At 36.9% G+C, this 20148-nt stretch overlaps 1 protein-coding gene across 2 annotated transcripts in view; it reads right to left on the reverse strand.

Annotated features, from left to right (window-relative positions):
* LOC141545636 (WD repeat-containing protein 19-like) overlaps positions 1-20148 on the reverse strand; it is a 128156-nt gene that overhangs the window by 78092 nt on the left and 29916 nt on the right. For both annotated transcript variants that reach the window (XM_074272773.1, XM_074272774.1), the window contains 6 exons: positions 15951-16124; positions 15111-15181; positions 7745-7917; positions 7545-7659; positions 3649-3755; positions 1341-1463 (listed from right to left, as the gene is read on the reverse strand). In XM_074272773.1, coding sequence (XP_074128874.1) covers positions 1341-1463; positions 3649-3755; positions 7545-7659; positions 7745-7917; positions 15111-15181; positions 15951-16124 — 763 coding nt within the window. The remainder of the gene's footprint in view (positions 1-1340; positions 1464-3648; positions 3756-7544; positions 7660-7744; positions 7918-15110; positions 15182-15950; positions 16125-20148) is intronic.

Here is a 20148-nt window from a genome sequence, read left to right on the forward strand (position 1 = left end):
CAAAAGAGCACAATATATTTTTAAATCTCTTTTTTTTTTCCATGAAAGACAGTAGAATTACATTTGAACTCTGAGCCAATTACCTGAGAAGAACATTTTCCTTATTCATTCCACTACCTTTTCACTGATTAAGTTATCATTAAGGCAAGATAAAAAAGCATTACTTGTTCTGCTTTTAAGAAAGACAAAGGGCAGAGACAGAAAAACAAGACAGAGAGAACAAGAGAGCTCCAATAAATGATGGATAATTATGAAGTCCCCATCATTTAGATACCATACTGCCATGCTGGGTGGATGGTCCTTCCCAATTACTCGTCTGTTTCTTCTTTCTGTCCAGGTGTCTATAATATGTTCCAGTAACAATATTCTTTGTTTCCTCATCCCTCATGAAATCCCATTCTAGTTCCTAAGTCTCCTTCTGTGACTTTGTCTTCTTAATATGTACTGATATTCTACCACAATGATATCCTCCTTCTATCTAGATTTTACCTTTTGAAAGAAGAGTTCTCTCTACCTAATTCCTTCAAGTTATGGGTCCCTGTCAACTCATAGTAACAAATTTGCTGAACGGGTGGCTGCTGATGCAATAGAGTGAGAGCCAGGCCTGGAAGTCAGGATGACTATTCTTCTGGAGCTCAAGTCTGGCCTCAGACACTTGTGACCCTAGGCCAGTCACCTCACCCCATCTGCCTCAGTTTCCTTATCTGTAAAATGAGCTGGAGAAGGAAATACCCAACTACACCAGGGTCTTTGCCAAGAAAACTCCCAATGGAGTCAGGAGTAGTCAGACATGACTGAAACGAATGAACAACAAAATCTTCCTTCTTTGAGTTAGGACATCTAATCTTGCTGGTGATCAATCTTTGTGCATTTTTGCACAGCCATAAAGTTTAATCAACTCAATCATAAGCTTATTGATAACAAGAAATGTGGGTTATTTATCTTTTTATAACTCAAAGACTAGAACTATGCCTTTCATTTCATAGGTATTGAATCAATGTTCAAATGAATTTAATATAATTCAATTCTTTAAAACTTTAACTGATGAAAAATATTCTTGCAACAAATTATTGTTATTGTTCCAAAATACCGAATACTTCAACAGTGATCTGAAACATTCAACTTCAAACACCCTTCAAGTTAAAAAAGATAATTATGTGAAAGTACTGAGTAAGAAAAATAAGTTTTAAAGCCCTCTAAAAATAGAGATTTCAAGAGGCCAACTCATCTAATTCTTCACATGGAACATAAGTGAGCCAAGTTAAGACAGTTGGGTTTTTGTAAGTTATTGGCAATTCCTACATAATGAATAAGATAACAAATGAACATGACATACATACATCAGTCCCATAGATCAGAAAATCCCCAGTTAACGTGTGGCACAAAATTCTGTACTCATCTGCTGTTGCTGGGAAAAGACGAGTTTCTCTTTCTTCCTGAGCATCCAAAATTTCACTTTCTATCTAAAATAGGAAATGGAACAACACAATGACAAAGTAAATTAATTCTCAGGGAATTCAAATGGTCCTACAACATACTAATGTTGGGGAGCCATGGAAAGACATGGCTGGCATGCTGCCAACATGGAGAAGGCTATGGTTGTAGCAAGTAAATGAATGAAAGCTTAGCTCATTCAGATCTATTGCTATTCTGTTTAATTCTCTCACTACTGCATATTAAAATTAATTCCACAGATTTTTCGAATCACTGCTAGAAATTCCAGCTCTCACCTCACCCTTGAGATCTGCTATGTCGTCATACTTTGGATTCAATCTCAACATGAAATTTGAGTTTGTGAGTTTTTCCCTTGAATCATGCCTTCATTTTCCCCTCAGGAGGAGTCTTTCCTTCCTACTGATGTTCCCAATCACTCTACTGATTGGCCTCATTAACTGGTACATTGACTCACCCTCATAGTTCTGGGAGCTCAATCAATTTTGAAAGTCATGGAATTTGAAATATTATAGATGGTGAAATATTAAGTATAAAAAAAATAAAATTTTCACTTATGACAAATGTCAAAGACAGTACAAATCAAGATACTACATATTATATTTTATTATTATCAGTAATGTTTAAAATTATATAAGTAACAAGTAAATTGATCATTCTGCAATACACCACCAGATAGCCAAAAGTCTCAATAGATAGTTTTGAGGAAGATTGTGTAATAACCTATCTTGATCATCAGCAGTAGATAGTATCTTATGTCTAGGTGGAAAAACTCTTGAGGAACAACTATATTAAGGAAGTGAAGGAAACATAAGAGGTTCACAGGGAAAGACAGGAAGACAGCCAGAAGGGAAGGAGGTTCAGATACCTGGAGAAGGGTGTTTTGTTCCTTCTCCCCCCTCTCATCTACACAGCTACTCCTTTCTCAATCTTCTTTACTAAATCATCATCCACATCTCAGGTGATAAAGAAGTCCTATCCTAGGCCTTCTTTTTTCTTTACCAACTCTCTCCATAATTTCATCAGTTCCCATGGCTCATCTGTCATCTCTAACACTCAGAATACAATATGCATCAATCTCTCTATTCTGAGCTCTGCTTCCATAAGCACCTCTTATTTAACATGTCCAAAATAGACCTCATTATCTTTCCCCACATGAAATAATCCCCTTTTTAAACTTCCCCCCAGCCTTCCAGCCCACCAGCTTTTCCACTTCAGTGTCATCAACCATTCCCTCTCATTCATATCCTTTACTGTCCAGATTAAGTGGTTCATTAATCAAGTCTTATCAATTCTACCTCTACAACATCTCTTAACTCCACCTCATCTCCCTAAACCTCACGCTGCTATCCTAGTTTCTGGTCCTCATCACTTCATCCCCTGAACTACTGAAGAAGCCATCTAATTGGGCCTCCAGAGCCTCCTCTCTCCAATACATCTTCCTTTAGACTCCTGCCAAATTGATCTTCCTAAAGCACAGGTCTGACTATCTCATTCCTCCATTCAAAGAGCTCTCATAGATTCCCTTTTGCTTCTAGGATAAAATACAGCCTCTTTAATTAAGGCTTTTAAAGCCCTTCATAATCCAGGTTTATTGCATATTACATTCCTATCCCTTCACTAAATTCTAGTCAAACTGATTCACTTGCTGTTTCTCATACATCATCTTCAATTTCCTATCTCCATGCACGTTTGCCTAAGCTGAGTCCCATTATAGGCTGTTTGTATGGGTCTGAAGTCTTGGTTCTTCTTTTGTGGTCACAAGTGGTAAAAATTGCCTTGGCTAAGCTAGAAAATGCTAAGTGCAAGGTTAATTTTTCAATAATTGCATGGCCTCGGAAGACAAAAAAAAGGTAATGGTGTATCAGTTACAATTTTTGAGAATAGAAGAAAGTTTATGAACAATAGATACAGATCCCTAAAGAGATCATTAGAATGAGCTAAATAATAATTGAACTAAGTCATACTAAAATGAGAGAAGCAGCCACAAATAGAGTAAGAGTGAATGCTTGAAAGGAGTTTCTTGGGTAAACAACTTGCACCCAAGGAAATGAGACCTAATGACTAAGATTAGGGGATCAAGGCAACAGAATGTAAACATGTTAAGCAGGCTCCCTTGGCAGAATTATAATAGAAGATTTTCAGGAGCCATTCTAGATACTCTATAATTAGGGCATAAATATAGTATATCCTTACCATATGTAACTGAACTTTTCCCTCAAAGAGCACAGCAGCATAGTCAGAATTAAGGCTCATACTGACAACAGTCCCCAGATATTCCATATCTTTCAGCTTTTTGACACCTACATAAATCAGAAAAAGCAGTTTAGTATTTTAAGTTTTATCTTCACTCTACGCTAAGTATTATATAATTCAGCATTCAAAAAAACCCTGTTTTTTCCAGGTATAACACATGTATGACTAAAAAGGTAATTTTGCATACTCACTTGGTGATTTTATTGTTTAAATAAGTGGTAAGAAGAATCTCCCCAATATTAGATATAATTTTCAAAATAACAGCAAACTAGAAATTAGACACTGACCAATATATCCAACCATATACTTAGAGAAATTCCAAATGTATACATGCTTTAGACATAAAAGGATTATCAAAAGCAAATTAGAGGAGCAAGGAAGAAATGATCTTTCAGATCTATAAATAGGAAAAGGGGTCATGACTACTGGAGCAATAGAAAGGATCACAGAAGATACAAAGAATAATTCTCATCAACTAAAATTTAAAAGCATTCACAAACAAATCTAATGCAATTAAAATTAGAAGGGAAATAAATATTGGGGAAAAGCTTTTCAAGTTTCACTGACAAATAATAAGATTCAAACAAATAAGAGATATTTCAGACATAAATAAGAACAGGTTCAAATTAATATGATTAAGACCTATTATAGTCTCTCTCATATATAGATACATATATATATATATGTATATATGTATACATATATACATATGTATACATATATATATACACATATATACATATGTATACATATATATACACACACATATATATATATATATGTACAGATAAGTGGTCAAATGACATCAAGAGGCAGGTATTGTGGTGGTTGGTTTGTTTTTGTTTTTGGAAGGGGAGTCAAGACAATTGAGGTTAAGTGACTTGCCCAGAATCACACAACTATAAAGTGTGAAGTATCTGAGGCCACATTTGAACTCAGATCCTCCTGACTCCAGGGCCAATGCTCTATCCACTGCACTATCCAGCTGCTCCTATCAGGCAATTTTCAAAGGAAGAAAATACCAAGCAGCAATGACCACATAAAAAATGTTCCAATCACTAATGATGAAGGAAATGCAAATTAAAGCACCTGAGATGCTATCAATTGACAAAGATGACCAGAAAAAGAAAAATGACAACTGTTGGACCAGTCATTTGTGCACTGCAGGAGCTGTTGTGAATTATATTAGTCATTCTGGAAAGCAACTGGGAACAAAGCCCCAAAAGTTACTAAACTATGAATACCTTTTCAGCCACCTAAACCTTTATAAGACCTTACACTCCAAAGAGATCAAATAATGAGAAAAAGGACATATGTACAAAAATGCTTATAGTAGCTACTAAACTGTGAATACCTTTTCAGCCACCTAAACCTTTACAAGACCTTACACTCCAAAGAGATCAAATAATGAGAAAAAAGATGTGTACAAAAATGCTTATAGTAGCTCTTTTTATAATAGTCAAAAATTATAAACTAAAGTTGTACTCATCTATTTAGGAAGGACTAAAGAAACTGGTTGTCTCTCAGACAGCAAGTATTTATCAAGCTATGTGCTAAGCACTGAGGATACAAAGGCAAAAAAAAAAAAAAAATAGCACCTGCTCTCAAGGATCTCACAACTTAACGAGGGAGTAAATGTCCAAACAACCACAAACAAGATATATACAGGATAAATTGAAGATCTCAGAAAGTGTTTATTATCCAAACTCACATCAAGAATCAGAAAATAAATGCCATTTTTATTGATTCTAGAATTTAAAAATCTCTTGAACAAAAAAAATCAAAATCTTTTAGCTCAGTAACTCTGTGCTTAAATTTTAAGAGTTAACTGAGGCACTAATGAGCAAAGAAGAGAAGAGCCAACAACCACTTATGAACAATATTTCTGAAATCAACAGCTGATCTTTGGTAAAAACCTGCACAAAACCTGAGCTATGCAAGTACAAATTGGCACATCATATGATACCCCAAAAATGCATTGAAGAGTGTGCATAATAACACCAATGGAGCCAGCAACCTATTTCTTGGCACTACTACCTCTTACTAGATAAAGGCAGATTCCTTATGTTCAGGGGGATAACCTGTGCCAGGAATTCAAACAATCACTGAACCAGAGGAAAAATCTATTTTTAGAAAAAGGAAGGTACAGTCAAAATAAGGATCTAAATGAAACATAAACCAGAGGCCAGCAATTACAGGTCTTCAAGAATATCAGTTTAACTAACAGAAATCTATGATGAAAACCAGGCTTTCAAGGCACTGAAGTCTCATAGAAAATATACTAAGAATGACAACAAAATAACAGTCTGAAAGAACTGGATGAAAGCCCTCTTTCAGTTTTCTTTAGAAAAGTCTCCTAGAGTTGCCTTCTTTATCCTGGTCAACAGTAGATGCATCCAGAAATTTGGACTTTGAGGGCTAGCCTAACAGCAAAATCACATGTGCTATGTGGAATTACCTTTGTGTCTCAAATGTATTACAAATATGAAATAACCTCTATACCTCAACTGAACTACAAATATCTCCATAATCCTGATGCTGAAGAGGAAGTTCTGGTTTCAAATCTGGATGGATACAACACAGACTTGCTCTGGACAATAATGCTGGCAATACTGAATGTGTTGAAATGTGGCCTTCCCCAAATCATTCTTAGTAACTTGATCAGATCATACAAGCCAACTGATCTCCCAGATTTGCAAATGAAAAGAATAGAGTTTCCCCATGGAAACACAAAGACTTTGTTTTCTGTTCCAAATTAAAGTGGACACTAGTAAATTGCTTTATTCTCCCCCAAAGGCAATTAAAACAAAGTCAAAAGTCAAGAGTGAAATATGGCAACCCAAAAAACTAGTGCTCTGGTGGGCTTTACTATGGGAAGCACAGATTGAGAACAAGGGAGGTGATGGTCCTAGGGTAGTCCTCCCTTATCAGGCCATATTTGTTCTGTTCTAGTCACCACCACTTGGGAAGAGTTGAAGCATATCCAGAGGAAGGTCACCAAGATGGATGGATACTATGCCATAAGAAGACTGAATATAAGAAACAGAGATGGTCATTTTTGAGAAGACTTCTCGGGGACATAATAGCTTTTTCCCTAGATTGCAAAGACCATCATATAAAAGAAAGTCTTGAGTTCTGCTTGCGTTTAGAGAACAGAATGAGGAACAGAGTAACATCATGACTTAATGTAAGAAAAATCGCCTAGCAGTATGATTTATTCCAAAATAAAAGTCTCCCTCAGCAGGTGACAGCTTGCTTGCTCTTCACATGAAAGCTGTGTGGCCATTTATCAGCCATGTCACAATTGCAAAGGGATTGTTCTCACAGAGGCTGGGCTACATGTGCTCGGGCTCTTTTCCAACACTGGGGCAGCATGATTCCAGAGATGCTTCCGTCCTCTGTGCCCACAGCAGGTGGCACTCTGGGCATAGAGCTGCCTTTCCCATAGCTTCAAAAGAAATGAATTAGGCTTGTTAATTCTTTGACAGAATAGTGGCAGGGGTACTACATGTACCCATTGCGGGACTTCACAGAATATTCTAGGGTTTCATATTCAGTTGTCTTTTTAACACTTAATTTTGTTACAGAGAATGGCAGAATTAAGTCTGCATACAAATCAGCTGATTTTAGATGAATCAAAATTTAGAAAAATATTTTTGTTATAGCAATATTGGCAAAGAAGGAACAGAGTAAAATAAAAATGAACTTTATTCCTTAAAGGTAACAATCAACAATATGTCATAATAAGATCATTCTTTTTTTTTAAAATAAAATCGTTCTTATTAAATGACCAAATAGTTATCTAATTAAAGAGGCAGAATCGATTCCATATTTACCTGCATCTCCCAGTGCATAAAACCAGGCCCTATTGTTCATTCCAACCGCCAAATGAAAAAGGCCTACTGCAATAAAGGTAGGTTCCACTTCAACAGAAACAGTGACTGCTGGCTCCTATAAAAATAAGTACTCTTATTTATTAGAAATTTGAGAGCTCTATCATTTTTTTAAAAATTGAAATATCATACGGTTTTCATACTCCTTCAACAGGGTTGGCCACAGTTACTTCAAGGAGGGAGGTAAGGTAAGCAATCCGTGTACTAAAAGTATCTCCAAGGACTGGAAGTTTTGTCAGGAAAACATGGAGTGAGCCTCTTTGTGTAGCTACTGCCAACAACTGTCCATCATCTGTCCAAGCCATACAACCTAAACCTAAAATTTTTAAAAATTGAAAGACAAAAACATATACAGAGATATAAATTTTCTTTAGAAAAAAACTCAAAATAACTAGAAAATAATCATTTTCCAATGATATTTTTAATTCTCAGGTTGTTCAGATTTTATAATCATAATCATAAACTAGATAATTTCTAACATTTCTATGACTCTTTTAAAAATTTCTATCCTAATATTCCCATTACTGTTAGGATTACTAAGTGAGAACTCGGGTTGTCTGGATAGTGACGAGGTGAGAATTCAGGTTTTCTGGACAATTACAAGGTGAGAACTCAGGTTGACTTGATAGAGGGGGCAAGCTCATTGGCTGGGGTGGTTCTTCCCAGAAGCCCTTGCATTATCCCACGCCCATTCTCTGGGAGGATAAAAAGAGACAGCACTGGGCGCAGAGAGCAGATCGGCCTGGAGAAGGATAAGAGCTGGAGGAGATTCAGAGCCAGGATTCAAGAAGAAAGACTCTGAATTGCATCAGGCTTGACAGGGCTCTCTGCAGGAAGGGAAGTCACTTCTTTGGACAAGAGTTAACAGCAACTGCCTGGAGACAACGGTTCGTTACAGGAAGAGGAATCTGTCTGAGAGATTTGAGTAGACACAGCAGATCTCTTCCCAGAGAGCGATCCAGCAGCTTCTGGAGACGATAGCTCGCTATATTTGGCGCCCAACGTGGGGCAAGGACTTTTGCTTATCCTGACAAGAGGAGCTAGACCAGACCTTCGCAATTTGGCGCCCGAACAGGGACAGACACAGTCCTGATTCCAGTGGAAAAGCTTCCAATCTAGATCTCAGTCTCTCTGACCCAGAACCGTGAGTAACGAGGAAACTTTGTTAAAGATTAAGTGAGCGTGCTAATAGATAAATAAGGAACTTAACTTGTTAAGGGCTAAACCAGGAATCTCTTATAGCTGAAATGGGGCAGATGTTAGCTATATTCAATCCCTGGACCTCAGCCGACTCATCCCCAGCCCCAGAAGCAACCTCAGCTCCATTCAGGAGTGGTACTATAGAGAGTATAATCAACATAATTGAGGAGCAGAGTTTACTTGTAACCTGGGTACAGATTGCTAAACTCTTGGCTGCATTAAGACGCACATCCCCTTGGTTCTTAGAGGAAGAAAAGATAGATGTAGATAAATGGAAGCTAGTGGGATATGAAATGAAAGAATTTCAAGCAAAAAATGGGCCTCGTTCAATTTCTGCAGAAGTATTTTATATCTACAACATAGTTCAATTAGCCTTAAACTATCAAGCAAGTTGTAGGAGAAGGAAAAGTTCTAAAAATGAACAGAGGAGGAAGTGTGAGGAAAAAAGGAAAGATCAAGATCTTTCCCTAGAGCAAGAGGATTTAAATGAGGAATTATGGTATGATTCTCTTGAAGAAGCTTCAACCCTGCCTAGAGAACCGATTATTGACAGGCCCACATCAACCCCACCTTCAGAGATGGAGGAAGAAAGAGGGGAAGAGGCAGAAACACAAACAGAATTGCCTGTGAAGAAGCCTAAGCCTATGACAAGATTAGAAAAAGCATTGGTTAAAGCTAAGAGAGAAGGACAGGATATAAGTGATTTTATACATGCATATCCTGTGATTGAAAATACTGACTCTGTAGGTAAAAAAAGGAGAAGATATGCACCTTTAGATTTGAATAAAATTAAGGATTTGAAAAAAGGTTGTACCCTTTATGGGGCTATGTCAGCTTATGTCAAAATGTTACTAGATGGTTTGTCTTATGAAGTCCTAACCCCGAATGATTGGAAATCCATAGCAAGGACATGTCTGGAACCTGGAGAAAATTTATCATGGCTTGCGGAATTTCATGAATTATGTAAAATTCAAGTCAGATGCAATTTGGAAATAGGAGTTAACACACAATTCACTTTTGAGCACTTAGCTGGTGAAGGTCAATATGGAGAGAATTCGGAACAGATTAATTATACCATGACAATATGAACAAATTGCTAAGGCTGCAATAAAAGCTTGGGGTGTCCTTCCTGGACAGAAAGATCGTGGAGAGGCTTTCACTAAAATACAGCAAGGTCCCAATGAACCTTTTGCAGATTTTGTGGGACGTTTGCAAACTGCTGTCAAAAGAACTATTGGAGAAAATTCAGCTACAGAAATAATGACCAGACATCTGGCTAAGGAAAATGCCAATGAGATTTGCAAAAGAATTATATGGGGATTAGACAAAGATGCTCCTTTAGAGGAGATCATAAGACGCTGTGCTACAGTGGGAACAAATGCTTTTTACACCCGGACAATGATGAATGTGGAAAGACAGGGTCCCTCCTGGCAAGGGCCTTCTAGAGAAACTCGGCGATGTTTTCAATGTGGAAAAATTGGGCATCTAAGAGCTCAGTGTAGATATGGAGATACAGTGAGAAGACAGGGTGAGAGAAGACCTAAAACTCCATGTCCAAAATGTCACAAGGGCCTCCACTGGGCCTCCGAATGTAGATTGACCCAGGGAAATGACAGGTGGGGCCCAGCTTCAGCCCCCCAAGTGGGGCATGATGGCAGCCGAGGTTACATCCAGAGAATTTTAAGACATGATCAATCAGCCAAAAGGCAATCAGATGGAAGAAAGGGATTGAAATTAGGAAAAATAGAGTTGTGTGCAGTAGAGACTACCGAGATACTCCCTGGAGAAGTGAAATCTGTTCCTGTTGAGCCTATGGATCCTTTGCCTCCAGGCACAGTAGGCTTGACCATTTCACCTTCTGAGAGTGCCTACAAAACAGTGTCCATCCATACACTGATGTGGGAGACTGGAGAATGTGTATCTAATATCCCAGTCACTAACACAGGCAGACAACGTGTGATTTATCAACCAGGAGAAGTAGTAGCATCAGGCTTATTGTTACGGACCCCTAATAAGCAACCTAGTGATAGTCGCCTAGATTTTGACTCCAATGAACAAAATCCAGGAATATATTGGACAGCAGCTGTGACAGCTGACCGACCTATGCTTACTATTTATATAAACGGAATACCATTTGAAGGATTGGTAGACACGGGTGCAGATCGTACAGTTATTAGAGGTGCCAATTGGCCCGGTCACTGGCCAAAGATTAAAGCAGACACCTATATGTCTGGGGTGGGAGGATCAATAGCAGCAGAAGTTAGTGCTAGGCCTTTGAGATGGGTATTTGAAGGAGAAACAGGAGCTTTTACTCCTTTTGTGGTTGAAAAAATCCCCATCAATCTGTGGGGAAGAGACATTTTACAGCAGATAGGATTACAAATAAGCACTTCGGCTTTTTAGGCAGGGCTGCTGTTGAAGGCCTACCTGCACTTTCACCAGTTCCTATTCAGTGGAAGACTGATTCACCAGTGTGGGTAGAACAGTGGCCCTTAAGAAGTGATAAAATTCAGGCCTTATTAGACATAGTGCAAGAACAACTTGACCAAGGACACTTGCGGCCTTCTCTAAGTCCTTGGAATTCCCCAGTATTTGTGGTGAAAAAGAAATCTGGAAAATGGAGGATGATAACTGATCTAAGAAGAGTAAATGAACAGATGGAAACTATGGGAACTCTTCAGCCTGGACTTCCATCTCCTACTCAGTTGCCAAGAGAATGGCCTCTATGGGTTATAGACATTAAGGATTGTTTCTATTCTATTCCTCTAGATAAGGAGGATATGAAAAGATTTGCTTTTTCAGTGCCTAGTGTTAATTTGGCTGAGCCTTATAAAAGATATGAATGGACAGTTTTGCCACAGGGAATGAAAAACAGCCCTACTATGTGCCAAATGTATGTTGCAGCTGCTCTTGCTCCAGTAAGAAAAGCCTTTCCAAAAGTAATATTGTTACATTATATGGATGATATTTTGGGATGTGCACCTGAGGAACAAATGTTAGAGGCATGTCTACAAAGGACCATGGAAACATTAAAGTACTACAAACTGCATATAGCTACAGAAAAAATTCAAAGACATGCTCCTTTTCAATATTTAGGATATGAAGTATATCCTAAGACACTCACAGTACAAAAGCTTTCTTTAAGAACAGAGAAGTTGAACACCTTAAATGACTTTCAAAAATTAATAGGAGATATCCAATGGATGCGTCCAGTGTTAGGCTTAACTACCAATCAACTACAACCTCTCTATGACATTTTAAGGGGAGACAGTGCTTTAAATTCACCACGCCAGCTTACAAAAGAAGCACAAAAGGCTTTGAGAGAAGTTGAACTGGCTTTATCCAATGTGGTTGAAAGAGTCACTCAAAAACCCTTGGAAATATCAGTTTTTGCTACAAAAGAGGCACCCACAGCAGTCCTTCATCAAGGAGACAGAGTGATTGAGTGGGTGAACCTCCCAGCACAACCAGAACAAAGCCTTACACCTTACCCAGTGCTTGTGGCTAGGATTTTATTAAAGGCTATTAAGAGAGTAACACAATTATCTGGGATAAGTCCTGAAAAAATATACACATTCTATACTAACGCACAGATTAATGTATGCTGTGAGAACATCCCAGAATGGCAAATTTTATTGGCCACCGCTCCAAATTTTGCACATGGATCTCCATTAAAGATTACCCGGCTACTACATAATTGGCGATGGATTTTTGAAGAAAAGGTTTCTAAGGTTCCTCTTAAAGGACCAACAATCTTTACAGATGCCTCCAAAGAAAATATTTGTGCCATATACTCTCATGATTTAACCATAAAGAGAGTAATCAGGACTCCTTTTCAATCCACTCAACAGAATGAATTATTTGCTATCATGCTAGCTCTCACTTATTACCCAGGAGACGTAAATATAATTACTGATTCAGCCTATTCAGTAGGTGTAGTACAAAGAATTGCCACAGCCCAAATAAAATTTGCAGCCTCCAATATTTATCAGCTCTTTAAGGAACTTCAAGAGCAAGTGAGAAAACATCCAGGCAAGATTTATATCTTGCATGTCCACTCACATAGTGGACTTCCAGGTCCCATTTTTGATGGAAATTCAAAGGCAGATAGCCTTCTAACCGTGTTAGCCAGTAGTCCTTTATTTCAGGAAGCACAAGAATCTCATTCTAAATATCATCAGGCTGCTCAAGCTTTACGTTTACAATTTGGAATCACAAGAGAGGAAGCTAGGAGCATAGTAAAAAGCTGTACAGCTTGTCTTCCTTTCCATGCTCCTACACTCCCTCCAGGGAAGAATCCTCGTGGTTTGAGACCCAATGAAATCTGGCAAATGGATGTGACCCATTATAAATCTTTTGGTCGTCTATCTTTTATTCATGTCGTGGTAGACACCTTTTCAGGATTCACATTTGCAATGCCAGCAGCAAAAGAGACAGCCCGAGTGGTCACTGAATTCCTTATACAAGCTTTTGCAATTATGGGTGTGCCACAAGCAATAAAAACAGACAATGGACCTGCATATACGTCCAAACATTTTACACACTTTTGTGCACAGTATAAGATTTTACATACCACAGGCATACCCTTTAATCCTCAAGGGCAGGCAATAGTAGAGAGAAGAAACAGAGATATTAAGACACTCCTCCAAAAACAAAAGAAAGGGGGAGCCACAGGTAGCCCTAGGGAACTTCTAAATTTAGTTCTCTATACCATTAATTTTCTAATTTTTGACAAAGATGCACTGGCTCCAGCAGACAGGTTTTATAACCCACCAGAAGGGCAGTGTCCAGTGAGAGCATCTCCACTGTCCTTAGATAATCGCCAGGTGATGTGGAGAGATCCAGAAAGTGGTGAATGGAAGGGACCAGATAGGTTAACTGCCTGGGGGAGAGGGTTTGCTTGTATTTCTTCAGCAGGAGAAGGAATCAGATGGGTGCCAACGAGTCATATTCACCTTGTCCATCAGAGAAAGACAGAAAAAGAGAAAGACCTCAAAATAAAGGAGAAGATCTAAGAAACATCTGACACTGAAAGAGCATGGATAATAAGAAGACTGTTAAAGAACTTTAAAACCAGCAGGAATCATTGGACTTCCTCACACAAGATGAGACTAATGGACAATGGACTTATGGACATTTATAAATTTTCAATTTATGATTATGTTATATACTTCTAGCATGTGTTACGTTACTATGTTACTATGTGCTTATGTAATTTATGTAATTATCTGTAATACTTCCCATATTGATGGATTTATGTTTCAAGGTCATTTATGTAATTATCTGTAATACTTCCCATATTGATGGATTTATGTTTCAAGGTCATGACTGTCCTATGTTCTAAATCAAAAGAAAGGGGGAGATGTTAGGATTACTAAGTGAGAACTCGGGTTGTCTGGATAGTGACGAGGTGAGAATTCAGGTTTTCTGGACAATTACAAGGTGAGAACTCAGGTTGACTTGATAGAGGGGGCAAGCTCATTGGCTGGGGTGGTTCTTCCCAGAAGCCCTTGCATTATCCCACGCCCATTCTCTGGGAGGATAAAAAGAGACAGCACTGGGCGCAGAGAGCAGATCGGCCTGGAGAAGGATAAGAGCTGGAGGAGATTCAGAGCCAGGATTCAAGAAGAAAGACTCTGAATTGCATCAGGCTTGACAGGGCTCTCTGCAGGAAGGGAAGTCACTTCTTTGGACAAGAGTTAACAGCAACTGCCTGGAGACAACGGTTCGTTACAGGAAGAGGAATCTGTCTGAGAGATTTGAGTAGACACAGCAGATCTCTTCCCAGAGAGCGATCCAGCAGCTTCTGGAGACGATAGCTCGCTATACATTACAGTACTCATAAATGAATGAGATGATAAAATATAAGATATGGAAATCAGTAGTAAAATATCTGAAATGCATTCTTTCATTATTTATTCTACATTTGGTGTAACAATATATAATCAATAAATATGACAGTCTTTCATTATGACAATGATTGAACATGTAAAAATATCCATCTTTCAAGATTACAACTGCCATACAAAATGAAAAAGTAATTTCCTAATATCAGTAATGACAAAAGGAAATTGCCTCCAATAGCCTTCCCAAAAACTGAAGGGAGGTGCCATTGAATCGGAAAAATCAAATGGCAAATGGGAGCTATATTATGAATATTTTCAAACTGAAGAAGAGGTTAGTATTTTCTTTAGTCTACTATTTATGAATGTAAACCACTAGGGAAAGCAAAAGATAAATGGAGACAAGTTGATTTAATTGATTTTAATTAAAAAAAAAACTAGTAAGTTTGAGAAGCTATTACTATACCTTTATTTTCATCATCCAGATTTATTATGGCATACATTTCTTTCAGTTCTGATAAATCATGGATTTTAATACTGAAATAAATAAACAGATATTAATTTTACTCAATCCCACTTACCAGAAGGTTGGTCACCAAATGATTGGTTTTCCACAATTAATGAAAGCATTTTGGTCTTTACCAAAGCTCACCAAATCACAGGCCTTTCAAATGAATAATAAAGTAACTTGAATTATTACTAAATCAACTAAGTGACCAATTAATTAAAAAACAGACAAGAAAAAAAAAAAACTAAATAGACTGACAAGAAAAAATGTTTAAATCAAGGGTCACTATCAATTATTTAAATGTAAATATTACCATCACAAGTGGCCTTGTTAAATCTAAAAAAACTAACAAATAATTTAATGAGATTTCTAAAAGATATATAAAAACTATTTTTCAATGAATTCGGAAATTAAAGTGTCAGAAAAAAACCGTGAAACTTTCTAAACAAAAGCAAAATGAAGTAGATTTGGTGTAGAATTATCTGCATAAGTTACCAAAATGGCAATTTTTTAAAAATCAACATATCTTTTTTTAATTAGCTAGAATGGTTATTTATTGTTTTTTAGACTTCAGAGTCAGGATCCTTGGGAAACTTGGGAGATTCAGTAAATCCCTTTTTTCTGGTGGTATTTTTTTGGCCCAAATGAAGGTATAACAATAATTATGATAGATATGATTTTCTAAGAAAAATAAACTAAATGACTTTGTAGTGAAATTTTTGGTAAATTCAAATGTGGGGCTTAATATGAAAACATATACCATTTTAGTGCAATTAAAATAATTTGATTGTTACCCACCAGTTATCTCCACATGATGCAGCTTTATTTAATGACTGGGATATTGCAATGTTGGTTAGACTATCTTTATGGTCACGGGTTTGATAAATTTCTTCACCAATTTCTTGAAAATGTGTTGAGATAACCAAAAGATATCCATGTGAAAAACCAATCATGATGTAGCCATCACCAAACCTGAAGTAAAAATGAATATTAGGTATGCAACATAAAAGTAAAGTTTTACAGGTTTGGGTTTTTTGGTTTTTTTTTGCGGAGTTTCAAAATACAAGAGTAATACATGAATAAATTCTATTATTCTCAAGTGATTATCATTAAATTTTCTTCTAAGATTAGACTCTAGCTATAGAGTATATAGATAGAGGTAAGATTAAATTTGCTTATGTAATTTTATTTTTGGAAAAATTCCTGTTTAAGTGATTAATACAAATAAATTTGTATACAAATAAAAAAATCACTACTACATAACATGGCTATAATAGTGCCACACTGTCTCAAATGGCTCAATATATTTTATTTTACATATTACATGAGAGAGCAGCTAGTTGCTGCAGGAATGAAAAGGATGAATTATGACTGAAGAACTGACAGGAGTTAAGAATTGAATGAATATGACATGAGCAAAGAATAAGGGATGATGTTGAAGTAAGAGATTTTAACTATAAATAAAAGCATTCAAGACAGTTAAAGAAACTATCTGATATAAAGTTGAGAAATGTTAACAATATAAAGGGGACCTTAGTTTAAAAAAGAGGCTATTAAAATGTTTCTATTTGTAGGTGATTTGATAGCATATTTGGTTGGTTGCTTGTAGTCCTTAGTATTTGAAGATGGCCAAAAGGACATCACTAGGTCAAGTTACAGGGTGTCCGACTGGGGCTGATCAGACCAATGTGAGCTCAAAATGCTCTGCCACAAGTTGGATACAAATAGTCTGCATGAATATTTGGGGCAGCTTCTCTAATTCTGCGCATCTTGGGTCTCTTTTGAACTAATTTAATTCTACTATGCCCACAGAGCAGAGCCTTCTCTGATGCTGTCTTGTGCCAATGTCTCCCATTTCCTATAATCAGTTCCAAAGTCTTAAGAGAGACCTTGCATCACTTTTTCTAACCACCTTGTAAGTGCTTGCTCTATGTGAGTTTTCCATAAAATAATTTTTTGGGGAAGCATAAATTTGGCATTTGAACAAAGTGGCCAGCCCAATAGAGTTGTGCTCTCTGCAGTAGAGTCAAAATGCTGGCCAGTTTAGTTAGAGAAATGTTTCACCTAATGTCATACAGGTAGCAAATTCAGAGGGAAGATTTAAAGTCCAGAGCCAGTGTATGTTGTATTACATCATCTCACCTCCTTAAAAGGTGCTGAGAATTCTTGGAGCATGCTCTCTACCCACTAACCCACTGACTCTTTAAAAAAATCTTTTTATCTTTTTTTAAAATAGCTGTTACAGAGGATTAGGATATAGAGAAGCTAATTGAAAAATTTAACAATAACATACAAATGATTAATATCTTTTTAATATTCTGTAACTTTGAAGCAAAACCGGTCATAAGATGGAATATATGTATATTTACATATGTGCAAATATTACAAAACATTTTTTCTTAACTAAAACAACAAAGGCCAAAAATTTTATGGCCAATATAGAAGCTTCACTTCTATATTTTAAAAATATTTTCTTTATGAAGAGAGCTGGGAGGTTCAGAACATGATAAAAGCCAAATAAAATCACCCCCCCCAAAAAAAAATGAAATGTATTTTCTTTTGACAGGAATAACTAGTCTTTAATGAATAGATACATGTGTTTTCTATGTGATAAGAACTATTCTAAGTCTTGGAGGGAAAGAGGGAAAGAGAGAGGAAGAGAGGAAAAAGAGGGAAGGAAAAGGAAGAGAGAGGGAGGGAGGAGGGAGAAGGAGAGGCAAAACAGTCCTTACCTTTAGGGAGCTTACATTCTAATGGGGAAGATAATACATAAATGGGAGTTGGTACTCGTAAAATGGAGAAGATTTGGTGTAAAGTGAAGGAAAGGAGGAAGAGAAGATATTAGGAAAAGCATGGCTGAAGACTTTTCTGAAATAGTGACAGCCAGTCACCAATCAACAGAATAGGGCCTCAGGGCACAGGTTTCTCCAGGAAGAGCAAATCATTTCTGAGTGAACCATCTGTCAAATGACTACATTTTTAGAAAAAGAGAAAAATAAATAATAACCTAGAAGAAAATAATAAATGAGAGGGTATGGCATACAACTGAGTCAACTCCAACCTGACCTATTTTCAGTATCAGCTGATACTGAATTAAAAGAAATGATATTGCCACAGATTGTCACTATTCCTAAGGATGCTTAACTAAGGATATAAATCAATCATTAGGATGTCATTAATGTAAACAATTCATATACATATATGTATATATATGCAGTATAACAGAGACCAAAATAGCCTAGAATGCCTCAGCCAGCAAATGTGATCTCACCAAGTGAGGAGATAGAACAACCAGGGACAATGCTGGTTTAATAGATACTCATTTTTAAAGACTGGCGGACAGTAAAAGATTCTGAAGATTTGTCTCATTTCAAGAAATTATTTTTTCTAGTAAATGTGTTTATTTTTAATACATATTACTTTATGAATCATATTGAGAGAGAAAAATCAGAATAAAAGGGAAAAACTATAGAAGAGAAAAAAAAAAAAAACAACAGAAAAAAAATAACATAGCCTGTGTCGATTTATATTCAGTCACCTTGGTTTTTTTTCTGGATGCAGATGGCATCTTCTGTCCAAAGCTCATGTGTTATAGGTCATCCAGTATGGAAGAATATAGACAGGCGCACACATAGGATAGCCAAGTTTCCAAGAATGTAAGGATCTGCTACGCTGCCCTTAATGGAATGGGAGTAAATGCTAAGTCAAACTATCTAACTGTATCCAGCCAGCCACAGGCTATTCTCCGTATCTCATCCACTCATTCTCTCTACGCATCTTACCATCCACCCTTCCCCAGCCCTTCTTCTTCTTAATGCCCTAGAAGACTGTTCCCAATGCATCTTGTATGTATCTTATCTGTATGTTGTCTCTCCCTTTAGGCTGTCAGCTTCTTAAAAGCAGACATTGTTTATTTGTTTCTTTGTATTTTCGGAACTTAGTACAGTGCCTAGAAAGCAGTACGCCTTTAATAAATGCTAGTTGATTTGATTTGAGTCACCCTATCCCAAGGTGCATAAATAATCCAATCCTCCTTTCCTGCTTTCCATCCCTTCTTTTGAGAATAGTAATCAATTCAATAGAACCTTTGCTTCGGTTACTATTTCTTTAATTTCCCTAGATGAAAAATGCCTTCCCTGGATACCACTCCCTTTTATGTTACCTCCCCATATCAGAAGGTAAACTCAAGCTTTGAGGTCAGGGATTATCACTTCTGTATCCATCTTCTTAACACTTGGGTGTAGTAGATGTTTAATCATTTTTAACTCATTGATACAATTATTAAAGGAAGAGATCTAATATGAAAAGATGCTTATTGATGAAAGAATATAGATTCCAGAAAAGACTATGAGAATGAAAAGTAAAGCAAGATAAATGGTCTTTCAAGGTAGATGGGAGTGAACTGGATGTGATGGCAAGAGAAATTCACTTAATTGATTCATAGCTCCAAATCACAAGAGAAGTGGAGGAAAAAAAAAGTAGCAGTTTACTAGCCATACAATAGTTGATTTTCTAAAATTTCCCAGTAAGCAGTAGCAGCTTCTTTCTGAATCCATCCCAATGCTAATAGAAGAGGAAGTTTCTGCTGTTTTTTTACTCTCCCCTATAGCTGAGACCCTGGACTTGGGTCTGATAGTTATAGAAGAGGGATATTTGTTAAGTTTTTCATTGTTCCCAAATAAGCAATAGCATCTTTTTACCCCTTAGTGGTAAGCACAAACTGAAGTACTGCTTTTTTTTTAACTATTGCCAATGAATTGGCATAGAACTGAATAGGCAGACTTTCATAAGCATACTTCTCCACAAGAGCTCATCTTTACTATTTATACAATTGACAATAGTGAAGAATATCAAAGATTGCACTGTGCTTGTTGACAATAATAATTTATTTCATAACACAAAACATTATCTTCAAGATTCTCCTCCCACAAAGTGTCTGCCATCACCATCAAAATAATAAATGATTCCTCGATAGCTTTGTTTGATGATCCTATTG

This window comes from Sminthopsis crassicaudata, chromosome 6, assembly GCF_048593235.1.
Source record: "Sminthopsis crassicaudata isolate SCR6 chromosome 6, ASM4859323v1, whole genome shotgun sequence".
Classification (NCBI taxonomy): domain Eukaryota; kingdom Metazoa; phylum Chordata; class Mammalia; order Dasyuromorphia; family Dasyuridae; genus Sminthopsis; species Sminthopsis crassicaudata.